The 20198-nt window shown below is 41.5% G+C and overlaps 1 protein-coding gene across 2 annotated transcripts in view; it reads right to left on the bottom strand.

The window, feature by feature from the left end:
- LOC148032815 (LIM domain protein) overlaps positions 1-20078 on the bottom strand; it is a 53446-nt gene extending 33368 nt beyond the window's left edge. Inside the window, exons 1-2 of one of the 2 annotated variants that reach the window (XM_087683491.1) lie at positions 16851-20078; positions 16577-16768 (exon numbers count right to left, since the gene is read on the bottom strand). In XM_087683491.1, the coding sequence (XP_087539617.1) occupies positions 16577-16768; positions 16851-19327 (2669 nt within the window). In that variant the 5' untranslated portion in view covers positions 19328-20078. The remainder of the gene's footprint in view (positions 1-16576; positions 16769-16850) is intronic. The other variant, XM_087683492.1, reaches the window with a different exon arrangement.
- Between the last annotated feature and the right edge of the window lie 120 nt (positions 20079-20198).

Genomic DNA, 20198 nt, shown 5'->3' with positions numbered 1-20198 from the left:
CTCTAGCTTGCCCACTGTTACGAGCAAAACAATTTAAGTATCCAGTTAGCCAACCACTTCTGTGACTAATCCTATGGTTGTACCTGCTATTATTTTCTCTGTTAGGAAAGATGTCTTAGATGAATTGATCAAAGGCATGTGGAAGGTTGCAAAATTGGATGAAAAAGGACAAGAGGAAAAAGGACAGCAGGCAACAATCCCTAAGCCAAGAAAAAGATGTATGTGGTGTGGTAGTTTGCAGCATGAGAGAAAGGATTGTGCCGCCTATCAAGAAGCCTTTACACAACAACTCATCTTTTGGAAAGATTGCAAGATCCATGCACATTAGTGGGAAGCATGTGGAAAAGAAAAGAAAGTGACTAAAAATGCACTATCTTGCAGCAATATGCATAGTGGAGCAATGCAGATGCAACAATATGGAAAAGAGACTCTAGGATTTATTCCTCAAAGTGATTATACAAGAAATCATTGGGCCATGGCTACCACTGAAACGGTAGTGAAAATAGCAGAACGTGAAACTTCTTGTGTAGCTTTATTTGACCATGGGTCTAAGATAAATGTCATTGGGCGTAGATTGTATGAAAATGGTGCATGACTTGTGGACACTGATCATGGTCCGTGTATGAGGGCTATAAATAATTCTTCAAGGGAGCTTTATGTTGCATTTCCTAATGTGAAAGTGATGATTGGTGATATACAAAAAGAGCAACACTTTTTTGTGTAAGATAATTCCTCATATGCAGTGATTTTGGAACAACCCTATATTACAGGAGTACCTATAAAAACAAAGGTGCTTGATAATGGTTCTGCTTATGCAAGTGTCAGAAACAAGGATAGGAGGAAAGCAGTCCAATTTCATACTGTTTGTATTAATTATCTTACAAATCGCGATACGTTTCCAAAGTCTCCTTTGACTCCAAATGCAAGGGAATTCAAAGACTTGGATTTTCATTAAGCATTGTTGTAATGTGGAGCTACATTAGTGTTGTGCAAAGGATGTACTTGCCTCTTGATGGAATGAAGCATGTATTTACTATTGGTTATTCTCATTTTACAAGAAACAATTTATGTTGGTTTAAGCCTATGGAAGCTATGTGCAAGGCTGAACGCATATCTATGAAACGAGCTACTAAGGAACTAAGAGCATTGGGACTCTTAGCTGAAAATGAAGGCATTTCAAGCATCTTTTATGGACTGAATATTAATGACACTATGGTTGAAATTTCAGCAACTATACATTTAAAAAATAAGATTGAAAACAGAGTGTTGTTAGTATATTCTTTGGACATGTATGATGTCATGTATAATGTTATAGCATTGTTTGCTCAATAGGAAGGATTACAATGGGCTGAAGCACTTGTGGAGACAAAGTATAAGACAATTGACAAAAAAGTGAAACCAATTGCTTTGCCACTTCCACTAAAAAGTGAGGGTTTGTATGAAAAAGTATCAAGGAAGCCAAGCCTACAGGATCCTAAAGATATAGGTCATCAATTTACATCTAAAACATTACAAGAATTGAAAGTTGGTGCAAAAGAGTTTCTTTTGCCTGCTGAAAGAGACTGTTTTATGTAGATGTTGGCTAGGCATGGAAAGGTATTTGCATTTCAGACAATTGAAATAGGTTGTATGGATCCAAATGTTGTCTCTCCTATGGTAATAATTTACTGTGCCACATGTACCATGGAACTTGAGGCCTATTCCAGTTCCTAAAGCTTACTTGCCAAAGCTAATGGAATTGCTAAATGAAAAGATTCGCATGAAGATCTTGGAGCCCTCTTCAGCCTTGTACTCAAATCGTTGGTTTACTGTGCCCAAAAAGAATGGGGCTTTGAGATTTATTCAAGACATACAACCGGTCAATAAAGTGACGTAAGAAATGTGGATACAGGTCTGGTGATTGATGAATTTGTAGAGGCTTTTGCAGGCAGAGCGATCTATTCTCTGGGTGATCTTTACTCGGGGTATGATCAGTTCCAACTTGCAATTGAAAGCAGGGATGTCACAACCATGAAGATTCCCTTGGGGTTAGTACGGATGTGTACTCTCCCACAGGGTGCAACAAACTCAGTGGCACACATAACAAATGCTATGAATAGGGTACCCAAGGATTTTATACCACAATTGACAATGCCCTTCTTGGATGATGTTCCAATCAAAGGGTACGCAGTGGATGAAAAGAATGAAGAGATGGATGCTCATGGATGCAGACAGTTTGTTGCAGACCATATTGTGGATTATGAGAGGATTTTGACGCGTCTAGAAGAGGTGCATTTAACTCTTTCTTGGTCTTTGGAGTTAAAGAGATTTTGATTGCTGGGCATATGTGTGGACCCTATGGGCGAAAACCATCACCAGCAAAAATAGATGGGATTGATAGAATGCAAGATATATGCACGAATGTATCAGAGATCTGTAGATTCTTGGGTGCATGTGTGTTCTATTTAATATGGATTCCTCACTTTGCACATGTAGTCGATGCTCTATATCAGCTTCTAAGGAAAGGTCAAAGATTTCATTGGAAAAGGAAACATTAGAAAGCAATGAAGAAATTGAAGCAGCTCTTAAAATCTGCTCCAACATTAAGAAAGGCTGACTATTCACATGGAAAGTCTATCATTATTACTGTAGATACAAGCCCAATCGAAATTGGATGGGCAATTGGGCAAGATGATGAGGAAGGGCAAAGATATACAATACGCTTTGGTACTAAAGTATTGAGACTGAACAACAGAGAAAGTATCCACAAGTAAAAAGAGAATTATGGAAAATTGTGACAGCCCTTAAATATAATAAGGAGTATTTTATGGGTGCTCATGTAGTCATTGAGACCAATTGTTTGTCGGTATTGGGTATGATTACTAGTTATGCTACCTCGGACGTTGCTATGCTCCGGTGGATTGTATATATCAAATCTTTAAATCCTGAATTTCAACATATTGCAAGAAGCGATAACCCAGTGGCAAACATGTTATCTCGAGAAGCTGTTGTTTTGATGCACGTTTTTGGTCTACGAGGGAGCTCCAGGAGATCTAATGCTTGGAGATTGCTTTTGAATACTGCTAGATAAAGGATTTCAGGTTTTGTCAATACGTATTGATTCAATTCATTGGGCTTTGTCTTTATTGTGTTTACCTCTTGTCTATTCTTATTCTTCTCTTCCATCTCCTATCTCTGCTTCCTTCTATCTTTGATCCCCGGTGAATACGACCTTTTGGCAAAAACCCCTCTGACACCGTCCTACGGAAGGGTGGTCCCAAAGAACTGGGAGGCTTCTCACAGGGTTCTAAAGTCGTACGACCTTTAGGTATTGTTAGGTTAAAACCCGATTCATTCTGTTTTAGGGGACCGGAATGGGACTATGCCCTACGGGCAAAGGGGTTGAGCGGCACATTTCTCTCATTTTCCATTCTCTTTGAACCAAGTGCGGCAAGGGTCTGCTTCGGCTTGGGTATCTCTGCGTAAAGTAGGATGTCCAGGACCCAACGCTAGAATGCTGTCAGGAGATCTTGACCACTAAGAACCCAGATTTCAGGTCGATTCCTAGTGGGTTCAGCCGTAAACGTTCCGTTGCGAGGCAGACTCGGAAAACCCTAGGCGACAAACCGCATAACATTCCATGGGAGTGCCAAGCGGAGTCGCTTAGATTCGTCTTTCGATGGACCACTAAAAACATGCTTGGACAGCCGATAAACGGCGGGCACATTACAATAAGCATAAAGTATAAACTCCCCTTCTAGAACTCCATCCTCATCAATCCATATAAGTCCATCAAAACAAGCTCCAAGGGCTCCTTAACCCTACACAATGCCTTGCTAAGAATCACATTTCTATGCTATAGCCTATTTGCCATGAATGCAAGACACACATAGCAGGTGGCTCACCCTGATCTCTAGTAATCCACACATAAATTGACCATGAGCTATCTTCCTAAAGTACTCATAGTTGAGATGGCTGAACCAAGCATACCATAGCTCCGATCTAAGTTTGTGAAGAAAGAAGTAAATATTGATGAAGTTTATCTCTTGAAGACTCTATTCTCATGGTGACCTCACAAAGAACTTGTCAAGAATTGCCATCAATAACATAAAAATAGTCCTTATTACACTTGACCACAAGGCCCAGAGCACAAATCTTACTCATTGAAAGAAGATGATAACCTAAACCCGGCACATAGAGAACTTTTAATATGTAGGCAACCTCTTGCCCATCTAGAATCAATTGTATATCACCTTTGCCTTTGATAGGGACCGAAGAGTTATCACCAAATACCATCTGTAAAAGGAGTCATGTGGCTAGAAGCACCACTACCCACAATCCACTCATGAGGCTATGAAGCCATCATTGCTACATGACAGGGTGCCAAAGATGCTCTTTGAATCCTTCATAGTTTTCTTCTTTTTGGTGTCCTTATCCTTATCAAGGCAATTCTTCTTCCAATGACCTATCTTGTCACAAATGTGATAAGTAGAGAAGGTGGGAGCCCAAGTCCAAAAGATGTAGGGCCTTTCAAATGGAGACAATAGTGGCAAGGTGCCAACACCACTAATCAAGGTTATTTGCATACATAATATGGTACAATCCGTATTGCGTATACACAGACACACACACTCTCTCTCTCTATCACTTCCCCAAACATGTTGTATACATATGCTACCTCATTATACCAAATACATGGGCAGCCCCTGTTACCCCAACCACCAAAGAACAGACTCACATCATCTATCTTCTTCAACACAACGATGGTTCCCAATGCCATCGATAGACTCCAAAACAAACAATGATGGACTAGTACACAGTACCACATGCTAGGCTTATGAAGAGACTACAGGAGCTAGAGGTCCTGATGGAGATGAGATGGGAGATATTAGCATTGTACGAGAGTTTGTTACAAGGTGAGTACGAGCACCATGAGGGCTGTCAAAGGAGATCACCAACACTATTGGGATGAAACAGGGATGCCCACTTTCACCTACTCTATTCAGTCTCTATATTGATGAGATATTAGAGTGCATTGATGGACTTGGAGGAGAGGGAGGTGGCCTAGGGAGACATTGAGACCCATACTACTACATGCCGATAACATAGTCCTCATCTCTAGCACACCAGAGGGACTGCAATGCCACCTAAATACACCGCAAGCCTTTTGTCAAGCCAAGGATCTCACAATGAACCTTGGAAAAACCAAGATTATGGTGTTTAACACTTCCTCCGAGTGGATTCGGCGATCAATACCCCATTTCACATATGGAGAGGAGATAGGGAAGGTGGTCTAGAGATATGTCTACTTAGGGATTATATTTTCACGACCGAGATACACTTTGAGGAGAGCAGTTGAGGATAGATTGACACGAGGCTATGCGGCTTTGGGAGCCATGGAGAGCCAATGCGCACGCATACAGTTTTAGAAGCCTCGGACGAAGCTTTGGCTCTTTGACACTTTAGTCACACCAACTTCTATATAGGGGCCCCATATGGGGACCGAGCCTCTACCACACGAGGAGAGCCACACAAGATCAACCACTAATCAAGGGAGAGGAGATATATGAGAGGTGGGAGCAAATGGAGAGACCCCTTGCACTAATGATTTTCGGATGGTTCAAAGTAAGCCCTTTGTACCACATAAGATTATCAAAGCAAAGATGGGAGCACCACCTCTAGTGATAAAGTTCCTCTTCCAAACAGTGACTTTCCTATATGGGCTTTGGACCGTACCAAGACAAAGATACTCCGGGCTTGCACTAGAGTCATCTAAATAGCTAGCATTACAAGGGGATATTGAGTGCTGGTATGCCCGAACAAAGGCATGGCTACACTTATATGGATTACCCCCACTTGGAGCTCAACCAAGAGGAGCTAAACCACATCATTAGGATGGACATTATATAAATACACATAGCCAAGACATGGGTAACACCTACTAAGGATTTGGGGACGAAGATGGCTTTCTACCAAAAGCATCTTCTACACATATCCCCTGATGGTTTTCTTGTTTGCCCAAGATACATGGATGCACACCTATCTCACGGTGTGCAATGTGCCATTGGGCAACTCCATGCATCCTCACATCAGCTCCACATTTAGATAATTGGATACAATGTACACTTCCTCTTCTCAAAGGATAGGATTTGCTAGCTTTGTCAGATCAAAGAGGAGCACTACTTATGCAAATGCCAGATGTACTATGAAATCCAAGGGTGCTTCCATTACTTCTTCTAAGAGAAATTTGACCCACTATCCAAGGTTATGGATTTCACCGATCAGAGATGTCTCAAGCTCTTCTTACTAAAGCTACACCGCCATAAAGAGCATATCTTACAAACCCAACAGTAGAGACATGAAGCCACACACCAATGTACACTCATGGAGTTCTATAGAGCATCGACTACTCCATCACGGAGCACTCCCTAGTCCAACCAACAACCCCACCACAGGGGACCACCTTAGACACAACCACAGAGAGATGCAGAGTCTGCCACCCATGGCCAACTAGTCCACACCCTTACAAGAGGCATCATCTACAAGTACAAAGCATATTACACCATTATAGGGGGACCCTACTCTATGCTAGACAAACCCATGAGAGATATCATGAGATGAGACTGCTTCTTAAGCAATTTCACACTGTATTGGGCTTAGACATCATTTTGTATTCATCAACTATGCATTGTTCACTATTTATTTTCCATTTAGATAGTCATAGCATTAGATGTTAGCTATTTTGGAACATGGAATTCCCCTAAATTTTCAAACGTAGCATTTTGGTCTCATAGGCCGATTTGGCCTTTTGTAGACATTACTATAACTCTCTCTCTCTCTCTCTACAATTCTCTTATTAGTATGATCATTTATGTATGATGTATCAAATCCCATCTATATACTTGCTTGTATATTGTAGCAGATATTGTGCATGAGGCATATACCATGGAGGTTTTGGCATGTTACCCCCAAGTAATCATCTTGTATACTCTAATAGCATTGCTCTTTAGACTTTACAAACTTATTCTATCATCTTTAGTCCGAGTGCACTAGCTCCGCTAAAATCTGTCTCCTTGACACACATCCGACTCAAGCACCAATTGAGAAGAATGCTAAGGCCTGCACAGAACAAACATAAAATGTATGAACACAATTGAGACACTAACTTAAACGGTAACACAATAAACGCAACCCTAAACGCAAAACGCAAAACGCAAAAACACAAACAAAGAAGAAAGAGAACTCTAAAGTGAATGAATCAATGTTGTAAATGAATGAGAGAATGTATAGAGTGTTCAAGGGCAAATCTTTTCAATAGTTGGTGGCTCTCATGGGAGTGGGCTAAGGGAGTAGTTGGGGTGTGATGTCCACCAAAGACAGATCTCGAGTGTTGTAACCACCAAGCAAAGCTAAGAGAGTGCTGAATATCGAAGGGCAGTAGGCTAGTCACCCAAACACATCAATCCGAAGGCTAGAAACTGGTAAACGCAGCAATGTACCACCAATTGGAGGCTGAAATCTAGTCACTGAGATTGTGGGCAACAAGGCAACAGCTGAGGAAGGTGTGTCAGATACCAAAGGGCCCTGCACTAATGAAAATGCCAACTAGCTGATGTACAAGAGATGGCTGAAGAGCAAGGTGGCCTGCAAAACCTGAAAATGCAGCTGTCTAGGTCTGAAGGAGCAGTCACCAACATCTAGGAACAGTGCACAACAGCAGTGGACACGTGCCAAGGGCTGATGATGACATGGAAACAAGGCTGAACAACCACTGGAGGAAGTGCTGAAGGTGGAAACCTACAAAACAAGGATAAGCTGAATGGTGGGCAGCTTGTCTATTTGTAGATGGAGAAGAAACCTCCCAAATTAGAGTTTTGCTTATGGGACATAAAAATTTTCTAGGATCACCAACAAATAAATGAAACTTTTCGTAATTTACATGTGTTGGGGCTGTTTTAAAGAGCTAATCAATTTGTAATGCACTTTTGCTTGACACCCCCTCTTAGGCCCAAGATTGAAACCAAGAAGGAACTAGAAGAAAAAGTTGAACCCATTTTACCCCAAAGCATTCAAGGCATCAAACAAAGGGTGCACATCAACTACCCAATGGCCTACCAAGACTACAAAGGTGATGGTTATCTTATCAAGGGAGCCCAAGTGATGACCCCAAAAAGTTCAAGGCATCAAACAAAGGGTGCCCATCAGCTCCTAGTGGCCTACCAAGACTTGCAAAGGTGAATGGAACCATTTTCTTTTTTTTTTCTTTTTTCTTTTTGGAATAAGATATGGTTTGTAGTCTATCAAGTACTTGCGCTCTCGTGGAAGAATAAAAAAGGATGGTTAGATCCACCACATCACAAAATAGACAAGCTATTCTAACCACCCAAGGGTGTAATCGGAGAAAAGATGAAAAAATAAGAAAGATGTGGTGATAAGGTGGTAGAAAAACCACCAATCAAAATAACTCAATATCCACTCAAGGATACTCAATGAGATGCATAGAGTAATGCTACATGATGAGAATACACATGCAACAGGTGCCACTTGGACAATGTCCCTCAAGGAGAAATTGTTAACTTGTCTAAGCACCCTTTTTTCAAAGATGATGATGACATGCAATGCAAAGGAAAGGTACAATAGGAAAGGGAGGCTGATGTTGAAGACAAATGCTGAAACCTATAAAATACCAAGAAAGAGTAAGAATCCCTTCTCAACCATGGATGTTGATACCCAAAAAAAAAAGAGGAACATGATATCAATCTTTGTGTGGTATCAAGAACCATGATTAATTAAGGAAGAAACCTTGTTTATTTAAAAAGAAATGTGCTCCTAGAGAGTATCTATATCCCATAAGCACAAACCCACTTAAGAGGGCCCAAACTTTCTATAAATAGATATGCTGCCCTCCATTCAGCCTTAATCTCGTTTTTTGCAAATTTTAGGTATTTTAGCTTGTTACCCACACCCTGAACGCAAAGGATATCATGGTCCAAGCTGGCCATTGCTGTCTACAATAGTCTGGCGCATGTTTCCAACCTATCACACACAATACAGAGCTAATTTCAACATGTTGACTCTTGCTTCTGGTTTTTCCTACGTTTTTAGTCTTTCTCTCTCCTCACTTGCATTTTTAGTCTTTCTCTCTCCTACAACCTACGTTTGTTGTTTTCTCTCGCTTGCACCTTGCATTTTTAGTTTTTCTCTCTCCTATGTTTTTAGTCTTTATCTCTCTTGCACTGCTGCCTGCATTCAAATCCAACCTTCCTTAGCTGCATTTGCTAGTGTTCGATATCCAAAGGCTACCTTGCTGCGATTCGGGATCCGAAGTACGACACACTCTCTAGCTCATTACCCCTACCCTGATCCTTGAGATATAGGAGTTTGAGATACAATATTCATTCACTACATAGTGTGTTTGCTACATGAGCATTGTATATTCAATAGTCATATCATTTCATTCATTCTCTGTGTTCATTGTCTCTGAGTTACCCTAACCTAATTGTGTTGTCCTATCAGTCCGTGCTTTGTAATATGGTATTATTTGTGTTTGTGTTAGATTTTTCTTCACGAGAGAGTATTGAATATGAAAAGGCAGCAAGCTGGTCACCAAATCACTATAGTCTAGAGGCTAGAAATTGGTAAACGCAACAATGTATCACCATAAGCATAAGGAAGCTCTTTTTATTTCATTGTTCCTCCCAAGTGATAGTCTCCTGTATACAAGAGGTGAGAAGATTGGTGTAAAACACATCATAGGTCGATGATGAAAGATATGAGAGAAGTGTCACAACTAGGTCCTTCGAAGGAATGTCCTTACGAAGGGATATAAGCTCATCCAAATCTCCTCCATCTTGTTGATGTGATCCCTCATTCTAGAGGAATCTACAAGACAGAGAGAGAGAGGCTATAGCTATCATAGCTTCAACTAAAGAGATAAATGATGTTTGGATTTGGTAGAGAGATGCTAATCTTTTCCAAATATCTGCAGCGGTGTAGATACATCTTACATACATGAGCACAAAACATGACTCAAAAACAGAAAAGAGCCAACTCTGACATTTGGCCGAGCCCATAAAGCTATGGAGTCCAAGGTTACACCAACATGGGGATCCATGGTAGATAGAGATATAGGGATTGTAACAAGATCTTGAAGGTCATAGATGTCGAGGATACACTCAACTTCCTAGGACCATGGAGAGTAGTTCGTCCCATCTAGCTTCTTGAATGCAAGCAAAAAAGGTAGAGCACACACCTGCACAACAGGTACCAATCTTGCCAATCAAGGACTAGTAGCCCCAAAAGAATGTGAAGGGAGAGAATAATAGGATGGTAATTGGTCTAAATGGTCCCGATCCACGCAATCCCCCAATCATACATGGTGACCATGTCCTTCAAGAATACCAACAAAAAAACAAGAAGAAAATAGATATTGCACTAGGTGTGCTCTACCCATTCGCGATCAGTCGATCAAAGAAGACTAAAAATCAGTAGTGTTGACAGTAGCAATGGATTGCATGTTGAGAAACCAAGTCATTCAATACATTTAGCCAAGAAGATCCTATGCATCAAAGGAGGCAGAGACAAGTTGCAAGAGCAACAACATCTTCTGATTTATAATCCCCCCCCCCAATTTCTGCTGCATCGTCAAGAGTTATCCTCATCTTCTCCTCCCTCCCACCTTCCCTTTTATAGGTTGATACTCTAGTGCTATGGCTTCTCCTAACAAATGTCCACTTGGTGCTCCTATTGCAACAAGAACACTCATACCACCAAAGATTGTCGACTTTGATCTTTGCTCCCTACACTACTACAATATATGTGTTTATGTCCTAACGCTCTTTATGCCACATCTCCCTTCTAGCCATAGAGATCATTCTACATCAGCTATCAAACTATTACACTCAAGGTAATAAGACACATTTGATGCACATTAAGTCCTTATGATCAAAGGAGAATCATCATGTGCCACAACCTCTTGGAGACCATCGCAATGCGCTACGATGGTTTCCCCCACCTATTTTCAAGTCCAATGGCTTCCACAACCATGATCTACAATTCCGCAATCTACTCCACCAAGAAACAAAGATTGTTGGATACCGTCATCTCATCAATCTTCTCCTTCAAGAGACAAAGGTTGTTTGACTCCTTCCTCTCCTTTGGCTCTACAATCTACTCCACTGAGAGACAATGATTGTTATCCACCCCTTGCTCTCCAAGAGCTATCTATTTCTTCACCTCCCTTGTCTTGCTCCATGGACAATGACTCGAATGTGGGCATCGAGGAGATTCTATATGATGCCCCCTCCCTCCACTCCCTCTTCTACTCAAGTTTGAGAGGCCACCTTTGGGAGCTACCTAGCCTCTGTTCCGATGGGGCCCCCAATACATTCTTCAACACCACCACCAACATTTCCTTTGTCTTTAGATATTTTCAAGGACATAATCCATGAGTTTCTTGATTCCCTCTCTCTCATAGGGAATTCAATGGGGGATTTTGATAGTGCTTATCTTCCTTCTTTAGAGAGGGATGTTGGGTATTTCACTTACCCCTCACTTACGCCTACACTCACATAGGAGTGTCGGTGATCAGTAGGACACTAGGGCACTTTTTATTCTCAGTACGAGAGGTTTTTTCCCCAGACTTATGGTCTTATTTCGTATGTGCTTATGTCACACACTTTCGAGCACTTATCGTGTTCGGGTGTGAACACCCCCTACAACCCTAAGGTTTAAGTCGAATGACGACCATCAGGTCTATGGTTGCTTTGGCTGCCCATTATGGATGGACTGTGCATCAATTGGATATTAAAACTGCATTTTTACATGGGAAACTTCATGAGAAAGTATATGTACAACAGCCCATTGGTTTTGCAGAGTTGAGGGATCGGAACACTTGGTTTGCAAGCTGAAAAAAGCTTTATATGGTTTAAAACAAGCTCCAAGAGCTTGGTATGCAAAGATAGATGCTTTCTTGCTTAGTTTGTAAACATCTCATCTAAGTCTACCCTTTACGTATGTAAAGAGGGGGGATCCATGTTGATCATTTGTCTATATGTTGACGATCTCTTGCTTACAGGGACACATGCTGATCAGATTTCAGCATTCAAACTAAATTTGTAGCAAACTTTTGACATGTCAAACTTGGGGTCTTTGCATTATTACTTGGGGATTCAATTCATACATGATGCTAGAGATATTGATTTATCACAATCAAGATACATTGGTAAACTTCTTGAGAATTTTGGCTTATAGGATTGCAAGCCAATCTGTACACCAATGGAACCTAGACTAAAAGTGACATTACATGATGACAGTGATTTGTTTGATATACACACATATGCTCTAGCAATTGGATGTCTTATTTAACTATGCAACACTAGGCCGGACATACAGTTTGCAGTTTCAGCCTTGAGCAGATATATGCATCAACCACCCATGTCACATTGGTAAGCTGTTAAGCGTGTCTTTCGTTACTTGCAGGGTACTAGATCTCTTGGATCGCTTTATGCCAAGGGGGACCACTACAGTTAAATGCTTACAGTGATTTTGATTGGGCTGGTGATTATGATTCACATCACTCCACTATTGGCAATTGTTTCTCTCTTGGCTCATCTTGCATATCTTGGCTTAACAAGAAACAATCCACTATTGCCACATCATCATGTAAAGCTGAATACAAGGTAGCTTTCACTACCACAATTGAATACGTATGGATTAGACGCTTGCTAGCTGATCTAGATGTATCTGTTACGGAACCTACTCCTTTCTTTGTTCACTGATAGTCAGAGTGCCATTGCAGTGGCATGGAACCCAGTGTTTCATGCACGCACGAAACACATTGAGATACTTTATCACTTTGTCAGAGAGAGGCTACATGCAGGTGATATCAACCTTGTCTATTGTCCTACCACCAGTAATGTGACCGACATTTCCACCAAAGCTCTTCCTCGTAACAAATTTGAAGCATTTCGCAATGCTTTAAATTTGATCACCTTTGGTGGCGGATGATCCTTGTACTCTTGATCACTCTTCACTCCAAGGGGGTTTGTTGGGTATTTCACTTACGCCTCACCTACACCTACGCTCACATAGAGTGTCAATGAGATCAGTAGGACACTGAGGCACTTTTACTCTCGATACGAGAGGTTTTTTCCCCCATACTTATGGTCTTATTTCGTATGTGCTTATGTCACACTCTTATGGGCACTTATTGTGTTCGGGTGTGAACACCCCCTACAACCCTAAGGTTTAAGGGTTGTGCCTTATACTTTCAGATTATACTCTTTCAATCTATTGTATTGGGTCTTGTGCTTCACACTCACACTATCTACTGCACTCTGTGCTAAGCTTCAATCCTGTCTCCATCTCACAAGGGATTCTATTCCTTCAACTTCAAAGAGAGTTCTTTCTCATCCTACGAGTCTTTTCACACCTTGTCTTTACCTTGTTGGGATGGTTGACATCTCTATGCCACATCACCCATTTCATCCCCCATTTCCTCATCCTTTTACTCATCCTCTTTTCACCATTGACACCCAAGTTCTATGGGTTCTTCATAGTTCGGGGCTTTGGATCTTTCAGCCATGGCTTGGTGGCTAGGCCTTCGTATACCCTCCAACATGGAGTAACAAAGCTCCCGGTTTCTCTCCCGAGGTTGAGTTTTGGGTTCTATCAACTCGTCATGTCTACTGTCCTTCACTACATGTTACCTTACAAGTGGAACACTAGGATCCATGGGGTGATCTTCTTCTCTATCACACTCATCTTTTTCGCTTCTATTTGGGCCTAAGAGGAGCTATTGAGAAACCAAATCATTCACAATACATTTTTCCGTCCTTCATTTCTATTTTGGTTTCCATTTACAACCCCAAAAAGGCTCTCTAGGGGCCTCCCGAGAGAGTCGAGTGCCACCCTAGAGACTTCAATGGGCGCCACTCGAGACAACCTGTGCCTATAAATATGACATTAACTTCCCTCATTCATGATCCCACACATTCATTCCTTCTAGCACTCTATCACTCTCTTCCACATTCTTCTCTCCTCTCACCATCCTCCCCACTATAGTTCATACCCCACAAGGAAGATCACGAGTCATGGCTTCTACATCCATCTCCACTGGTGTTTTGTAGCCTACATCATCTAGCGTCAAGTTGCAGTAGTTTCACACCATCTACAACAAGTTACAACCTCTTTATCAAGCCCACATCAAATACATACATATTTGTGTTTTCTTCACTCCTGAAGGGTTGCTCAACAATCGCATGTTTACAACCACTTACGAGAGAGATCTTCATTAAATGTTATTGTGTTTTTTTCTCCAATTGGCTGCCCAACAGTCGCCTTGATAGCAACCATCATCTCAAATAGATTTCAGCATATCCTTCATCTCTAACAACTCTTGAGGATTGCATTTCGCTCCCTCTAAAGTTGGCTATACTTTCCCTCACCATTCAGCATTACCTTCGATATCCTACTGCTGGAGGATTGCATTTTGCTCCCTTCATTGTGTAGATTCCCTACAAGTACTACCGTGTGATTCTGGCAGGATATGTAGTTATCTTCAAAACTTCGACTCCGTTGTATCAACTCAACTCACTTAGCATGATTCAATGATTCATCATCCATCGTATTCTTCTTCTATGTTTTTTGAGTTACTCCTCTCTCCGAGTGTTTTCCGTACATACTCTATGTTTCTCTCTGCAAACCCCACTATCTCTCTAGTTTGCTTTCACAACAGTCATATTTTGATCTCCCCCTATGGAGCCTCAATCTCTAAAGGCTCACGTTGAACTGGTAGTAGCAACCACCTGTCGCCTAGATCTCCAAGCATGGGATAATCCTCACCACTTTCCCAAGCCAAAATCTCCATCCGTACAAGTGGAGCATACCCACCATTCATACAAGGGCTGATTCTCTAACAAGCAAATCTCAAAATCTCCTATACCAAGAAGGAGCAAGCGGCGATGGCTAAGAAACCTATCATTTTGAAGTTCAATGGCAAGCCAGATGATAATGGAGGAGACGGATAGTTCCCTTGCCACCATGTGACAAACCAAGAGATTCAAGTTGCTTTATGTTAGCATTGAAAATGGGCTAAAGTGCACTCCCTTCTTGTTGAAATCAAGATTATAATGTCGACAGCTACATAGTAGAGTGAGTCAAACCATACATCCAATGTCTACACAATGATCCACATCCATGGTCTAGAATGTCAAAGCATCATGATACACTTGAATTACTATACCCACAAACTTTTCTTGGACATTCCAAACTTGTTTTCCCTAGTCTAAATCTACTGCATACCAAATGTGCACTTGAGGACCACCTAAAGCAACTCCAAACTATAAAATAATCTAAAAAGTTATGGGAGGCACCGTCATCCATGATAATCCATGCCCTGAATACAATCACACAATTGGACCAAGTCATGTGGTCTAATGGTAGATCCTTTAGGCCATATACCTAGGGTGATCAAACATTTATGTGAGTATCAATATGAGAAAATGATAGTCCCCATAACTTTGGATGACACAATGAGCATGTCAATCTTTGGGTAAGATGGTGATGAATCAATTTCTAGAACTATGACCAATCTTGATTGGAAGTGTTGCAAATAAGAGCACAGAGGACTTTAAACATGTCAAAGTTGTTTATCATATACACAAAGTCACTTTTGAGTGACCATGATAGGCATTTTTCTACTATAATAAGGGCTCAAGTTGGCAAGACATGTCATGTGCATGACTTACAAAACCATTATGCTGCAAATAAATATTGATGCACATGTACGTACACATGTCTATAAATTAGCACAGCCACACAACAACCACAAGTGAGACAACCTAGTCAAGAGCCTAGGCAAAGCCTCAAGTTGAGCTGAAGAAGTTGAATATGGAATAAGTCAAATGGACCTCACTGACACAGCAATGCAGCATTTCAGGGATATATGAAAGCTTATTTGTTTGAATACAAGAACCACAATCATCAAATCTCGTGTTGAAGAGCTACTATACCAAAGCTCCTTCATGAACTCCAGAGTATACCATATCTTAAATTATCTGCAAATGTAACCTGCACAACTTGCTTCAACATCTTCTATCCTTTTCATCTGATGGATGTGGAACCTTGCGGTTCTTGTGAAAACTCTTCTTTAAAGGAATAGAAAATCTCCATGGACCATAAAACAAGCTCACGTGGAGTGATTGGAAAAACAACAATCTGAGAAACCTCTATGATTTAAAACCTTGATTGCCTTGAGATTTCAACAGTTTTAGTGGCATTGAAAGCCCAAGGTCTGAAGTGACATCCCTCTAGCAGGCTGCAGCTCCAAACAGGACTTATGCAAAATTTGACTAATTCTGTTTGCTAACACAGTAAACTCAGTCCAAAGACATTGAACAAGCATATTAGCAAGTTGCAAAAGTAAGACACTGAAACAAATAAATAGCTAGATAATTGTAGAAACAGTAAGAAAAGAGATAGGTTGAAAGCAAATAATCTAGAAGATGGTAGAAGCAGGAAAAAAGAGATAGGAGAGTGAATCATCTAGAAGATCAAAGAGCCAGTGAGAAAAGAGAGTTTGAAATCAAAAACTGACCTTTCTTTGATTACTTTGTTGCTAAAGTCAAAAAGGCTCTCACCCTCCAAAACACCCCCAGGCAGGTTGAATTGAATATTCTCCAGCAGCTTGCAAATCTCATTCACTAGAGCACTCACCATGTATTTCTGTCCTGAGATTTCAGGGCTACAAGAGAGGATCTCCAATCGGAATAGAATCTGCAATTCATGTCTGAGAGACAATTAAGGATAGCATATCTTACCTACAAATGATTCAAACATATTTTCAAATTTTACAAACGCAGGAAGGATACTCTCTGACTTTCCCTTCTGAGGAGTATGAACTGTTAGCATCCCCTTTGACATGTTGAGAGTCTAAAGTTGGTGGTTGACAAGTCCTATATTTTAAGGACAGCTTTTTCGGCTTCTTCAATAGAAGCTGTATCAACTTGTCAATAAGAAGGATGTGAAAGGTAGGCTCCGTGCAATTTTCTGGGCCTTGTCTTTGACCCTCATCCATCAGCAAAACACAAAGTGCCCTTTGAGTATCAGCAACAAACCGCCGAGCAAAACTGTATAGATCAATCTCCTGAGAAGCAAGACAGTTACTGATCTTGTCCTCTAAAGCAGCAATGTACATCTTGGCATCCTCCAAGGTAAGCTTTGTAGATGCATCTGCCTTCTTGTCAGCAAGAGGGCAAGTCTCAAGGAAGGAAAGGTTGTGAACTGAATCAGGAAACAGAGATCCAGCTGATTCATTAATATCTTGCAGAACTGGACTTAGTAATGACGGGTAACTAATGTCAGAACCAGCAACGACACAAATGGATGTGATGAAAGTTCCCTTAATTTCCCTTTGTGTGTTTGATAATGAATGTTCTGCAGCAGCTGTCTGAGAACATGCAAGGTCTTCCATGGATAAAGAAGCAGACTTCTCCTTATCATTACGCTTTAAGCTTAAACCATCCTTGGACTGCCTTATCCAACAACGCATAGCTTTCAGAACCTTTGAGCGTTTTTCACTTTTCAAATACAATTCCTCTAGAGCAAGGGAGTCCTTCAGTTCTGCAAATAGCAAAACTTCATCTGGCTTCTCCGGACAAACTGGCTTAGCTCTTTTCCTGCCATTCCCTGCAGCCAGTCGGCTAACTGCATTCGACTCTTCATGACTTGAGGAATCAAGAGAACAAAGTGGTTTTCGTTTTTGAGATGGTTTAGTGCCACAATTTTCAGTCTGAGCTGAGCTCGTTGCTGAACAAGGTACACTCCTAGCAGAAATAACTGGCCTGCTGTCTCTCTGAGGTCTACTGTGATGCAGAGGACTTGCTGGCACAGATTTTTTATATTTACAGCTTGCTTGGTCATCTAGAAGGCTAGAACACATGGTTTCAATTAGAACACTTCTGTCAATGATGCTCAGAACTGCAAGATGAACTGTCAAAGGCTCAAGTAATGCCAAAAATTTAGAGCCCCTGTTACAGATCTCGACAACTGCCAAGCTTTCTTTCCTAGCTAAGTATAGCATTAGCAGTTGCCATGCAGGTTTTCCAGCGTCAAAAGCAACTGCCTCCTGCTGAAGTTGCCTTAAAACATAATCACCAAGAAGATGTCTGTCAGCACCGTCTCTGTCAACCTTGTCAGGCTGCAATAGATCTGCTTTTTTCCACCTTCCTTTCCCACCAGAATGACTAGATTCAACACACTCTTGATGTAACAAGGCCTGCTCTGTTATCAACTTCTTGGAAGCCAATATGTCTTTCCGTGGTACAAATGAAGTGATTTGGAGCACTTTACCCTTCAGAAGGGTCTCTGAGGCCTTCCCAAGTGACACAGACTTTACTTTACATAGCACTGTGTTCATCAGTTTATTGCTGACATCCTTGACTTGAATGCACACTTTATAGAAGCCCAATGCAGGCTTGTGAAATACTTGAGCCAATGGATGAGCAAGACTGTGCCAGAGAATAGGGAAAGGTATAAGATGGAGCCCAGCAAGTAAAGCATCCATACAAACTGAAGACCAACCAAGCTGACCTATGAAACAACCCATAGAAGATCTGCCTCGGATGATTTCTTGTGAATGATCCATAGAAGAAATGGTAAGGGGAACATCGATCCAGCAAAGGTGTATGTTTCTTGACAAGAATGACTCACGTGCCTTTTTAAAAATGGGGCAAAACCTTGTAAGCAGGTCTGCTTGGGTTGAAATGGGTCCTGCATCAAGAAAATGGGCCAAATCTTTCTGTGTGGAAGGGAAGCTAGAGAAAAGAATGACCGTGTTAGAGTTGAATTGGATCGGAGACCTAAGGTGGTCATTGGATAAAACTGCAGAATCCTCTTGTGCAGGAAGTAACGGATCCCATACGTAATCACATAGAAGCTCCAGCAAAGAGAGTGCAACAAAGGCAGCTTTACCGTTCCCCACAGTTGTGCCTGGAGTTCCTGAATCTTTCAAAAGCTCGGACTGAAGACAGTTGAGGGCAGAGCAGAACTGCATATACACTTCAGGGATTGCAGGAGAATCACCACCGGGCAGGACAGAGTCAAAGCGAGAGGAACAAGCCCAGTTTCCTAACAGTTTGCCAATTTTACATCGAGATGGGAATGGAGACAAAGAGGAGTCGAACAACTTAAAAGCCCAGCGGCATGATGGTGATGTGTGGGAGAGGACCTTGCGAACACATTGCTGTATAAGGGATGCAAGTCGACTTGAATTTGGATGTAACAACCATGTGCAGACATCCACTGCAATCACTAGGCGCTCGATTTCCTTCACTGCAATCGTCTTCATCACATCAGCTGAATCTGCTGGTTTTACCAAACTTTACCTCCTGTTTGTCAAGCTCCGTATCACCTTCATCAAGCTGCTCCTTTTCTGTGTATTTCACTCTAATTAGCCTGTAAAAAACGATTCCAGGCTGTCTCTATTTTCTGTATCATCGCTCAATTCACAATTCTGCCTCCCCTTTCATTCGAATGGCCCTCCTCGCTTGTGGTCTACTTCACGAAAAGGTATCCAGCTCAAACATTTCCAAATTGTTTCAAGTCGTAGCAATAACCTCCATCCGATCTTGCATCTTCTCATTCAGTTGACTAATTTGCATGCTATCAAGCATCCGGCCGATATTCTCAAGGAGGGAAAAAACACCGAGCTACAAATTCTTCTCCGACGTGCTTATAAGCTATCATATGCCCATTCCTGTTGAGAAACCCTGCGTCCTTGTAAAAGACATGGCACGGTAATATTCTGTCGTGAACAGTAGTCTTTTGAAAGCTGCGAAATTGCTGGATACAGAGGTTGATAAATCTTTGCATGCATGATGAAATGGCAGACCTTTGAAAAGAGAACAGCCAGAAGCTAGGGATTCCACGGCTTGCATCGGATGATTGGAAATTTCTCAGGGAGGACGGACAATGACACTTACAGCCTACTAAGAGCTCTTGTAAGGAGGCGTTGTTGGATTAGCACACAGCTCCAACTGCCTGACGCATCCACCATAGCTGAGATGAGATCGAGGGTGAACTTCTGCCCCCTTTGAGATCGAAATGATTTGGCGGGAAAGTTTCAAGTTGAACCTCTGGACTTTATCCTTCCAACGCTGCCAGAGGGCCCTTTTACTTTTCCACGTCAAAAGATTGCTAAGAGGCTAGGGTAACGGGGC

The sequence above is a fragment of the Lygodium microphyllum genome, chromosome 8 (assembly GCF_053477565.2).
Source record: "Lygodium microphyllum isolate KBCC chromosome 8, Lygodium_microphyllum_v1.1.10, whole genome shotgun sequence".
In the NCBI taxonomy this organism is placed as follows: Eukaryota; Viridiplantae; Streptophyta; class Polypodiopsida; order Schizaeales; family Lygodiaceae; genus Lygodium; species Lygodium microphyllum.
Note: the sequence above shows the minus strand (reverse complement) of the source record. Positions and strands in the feature narration are given on the sequence as shown.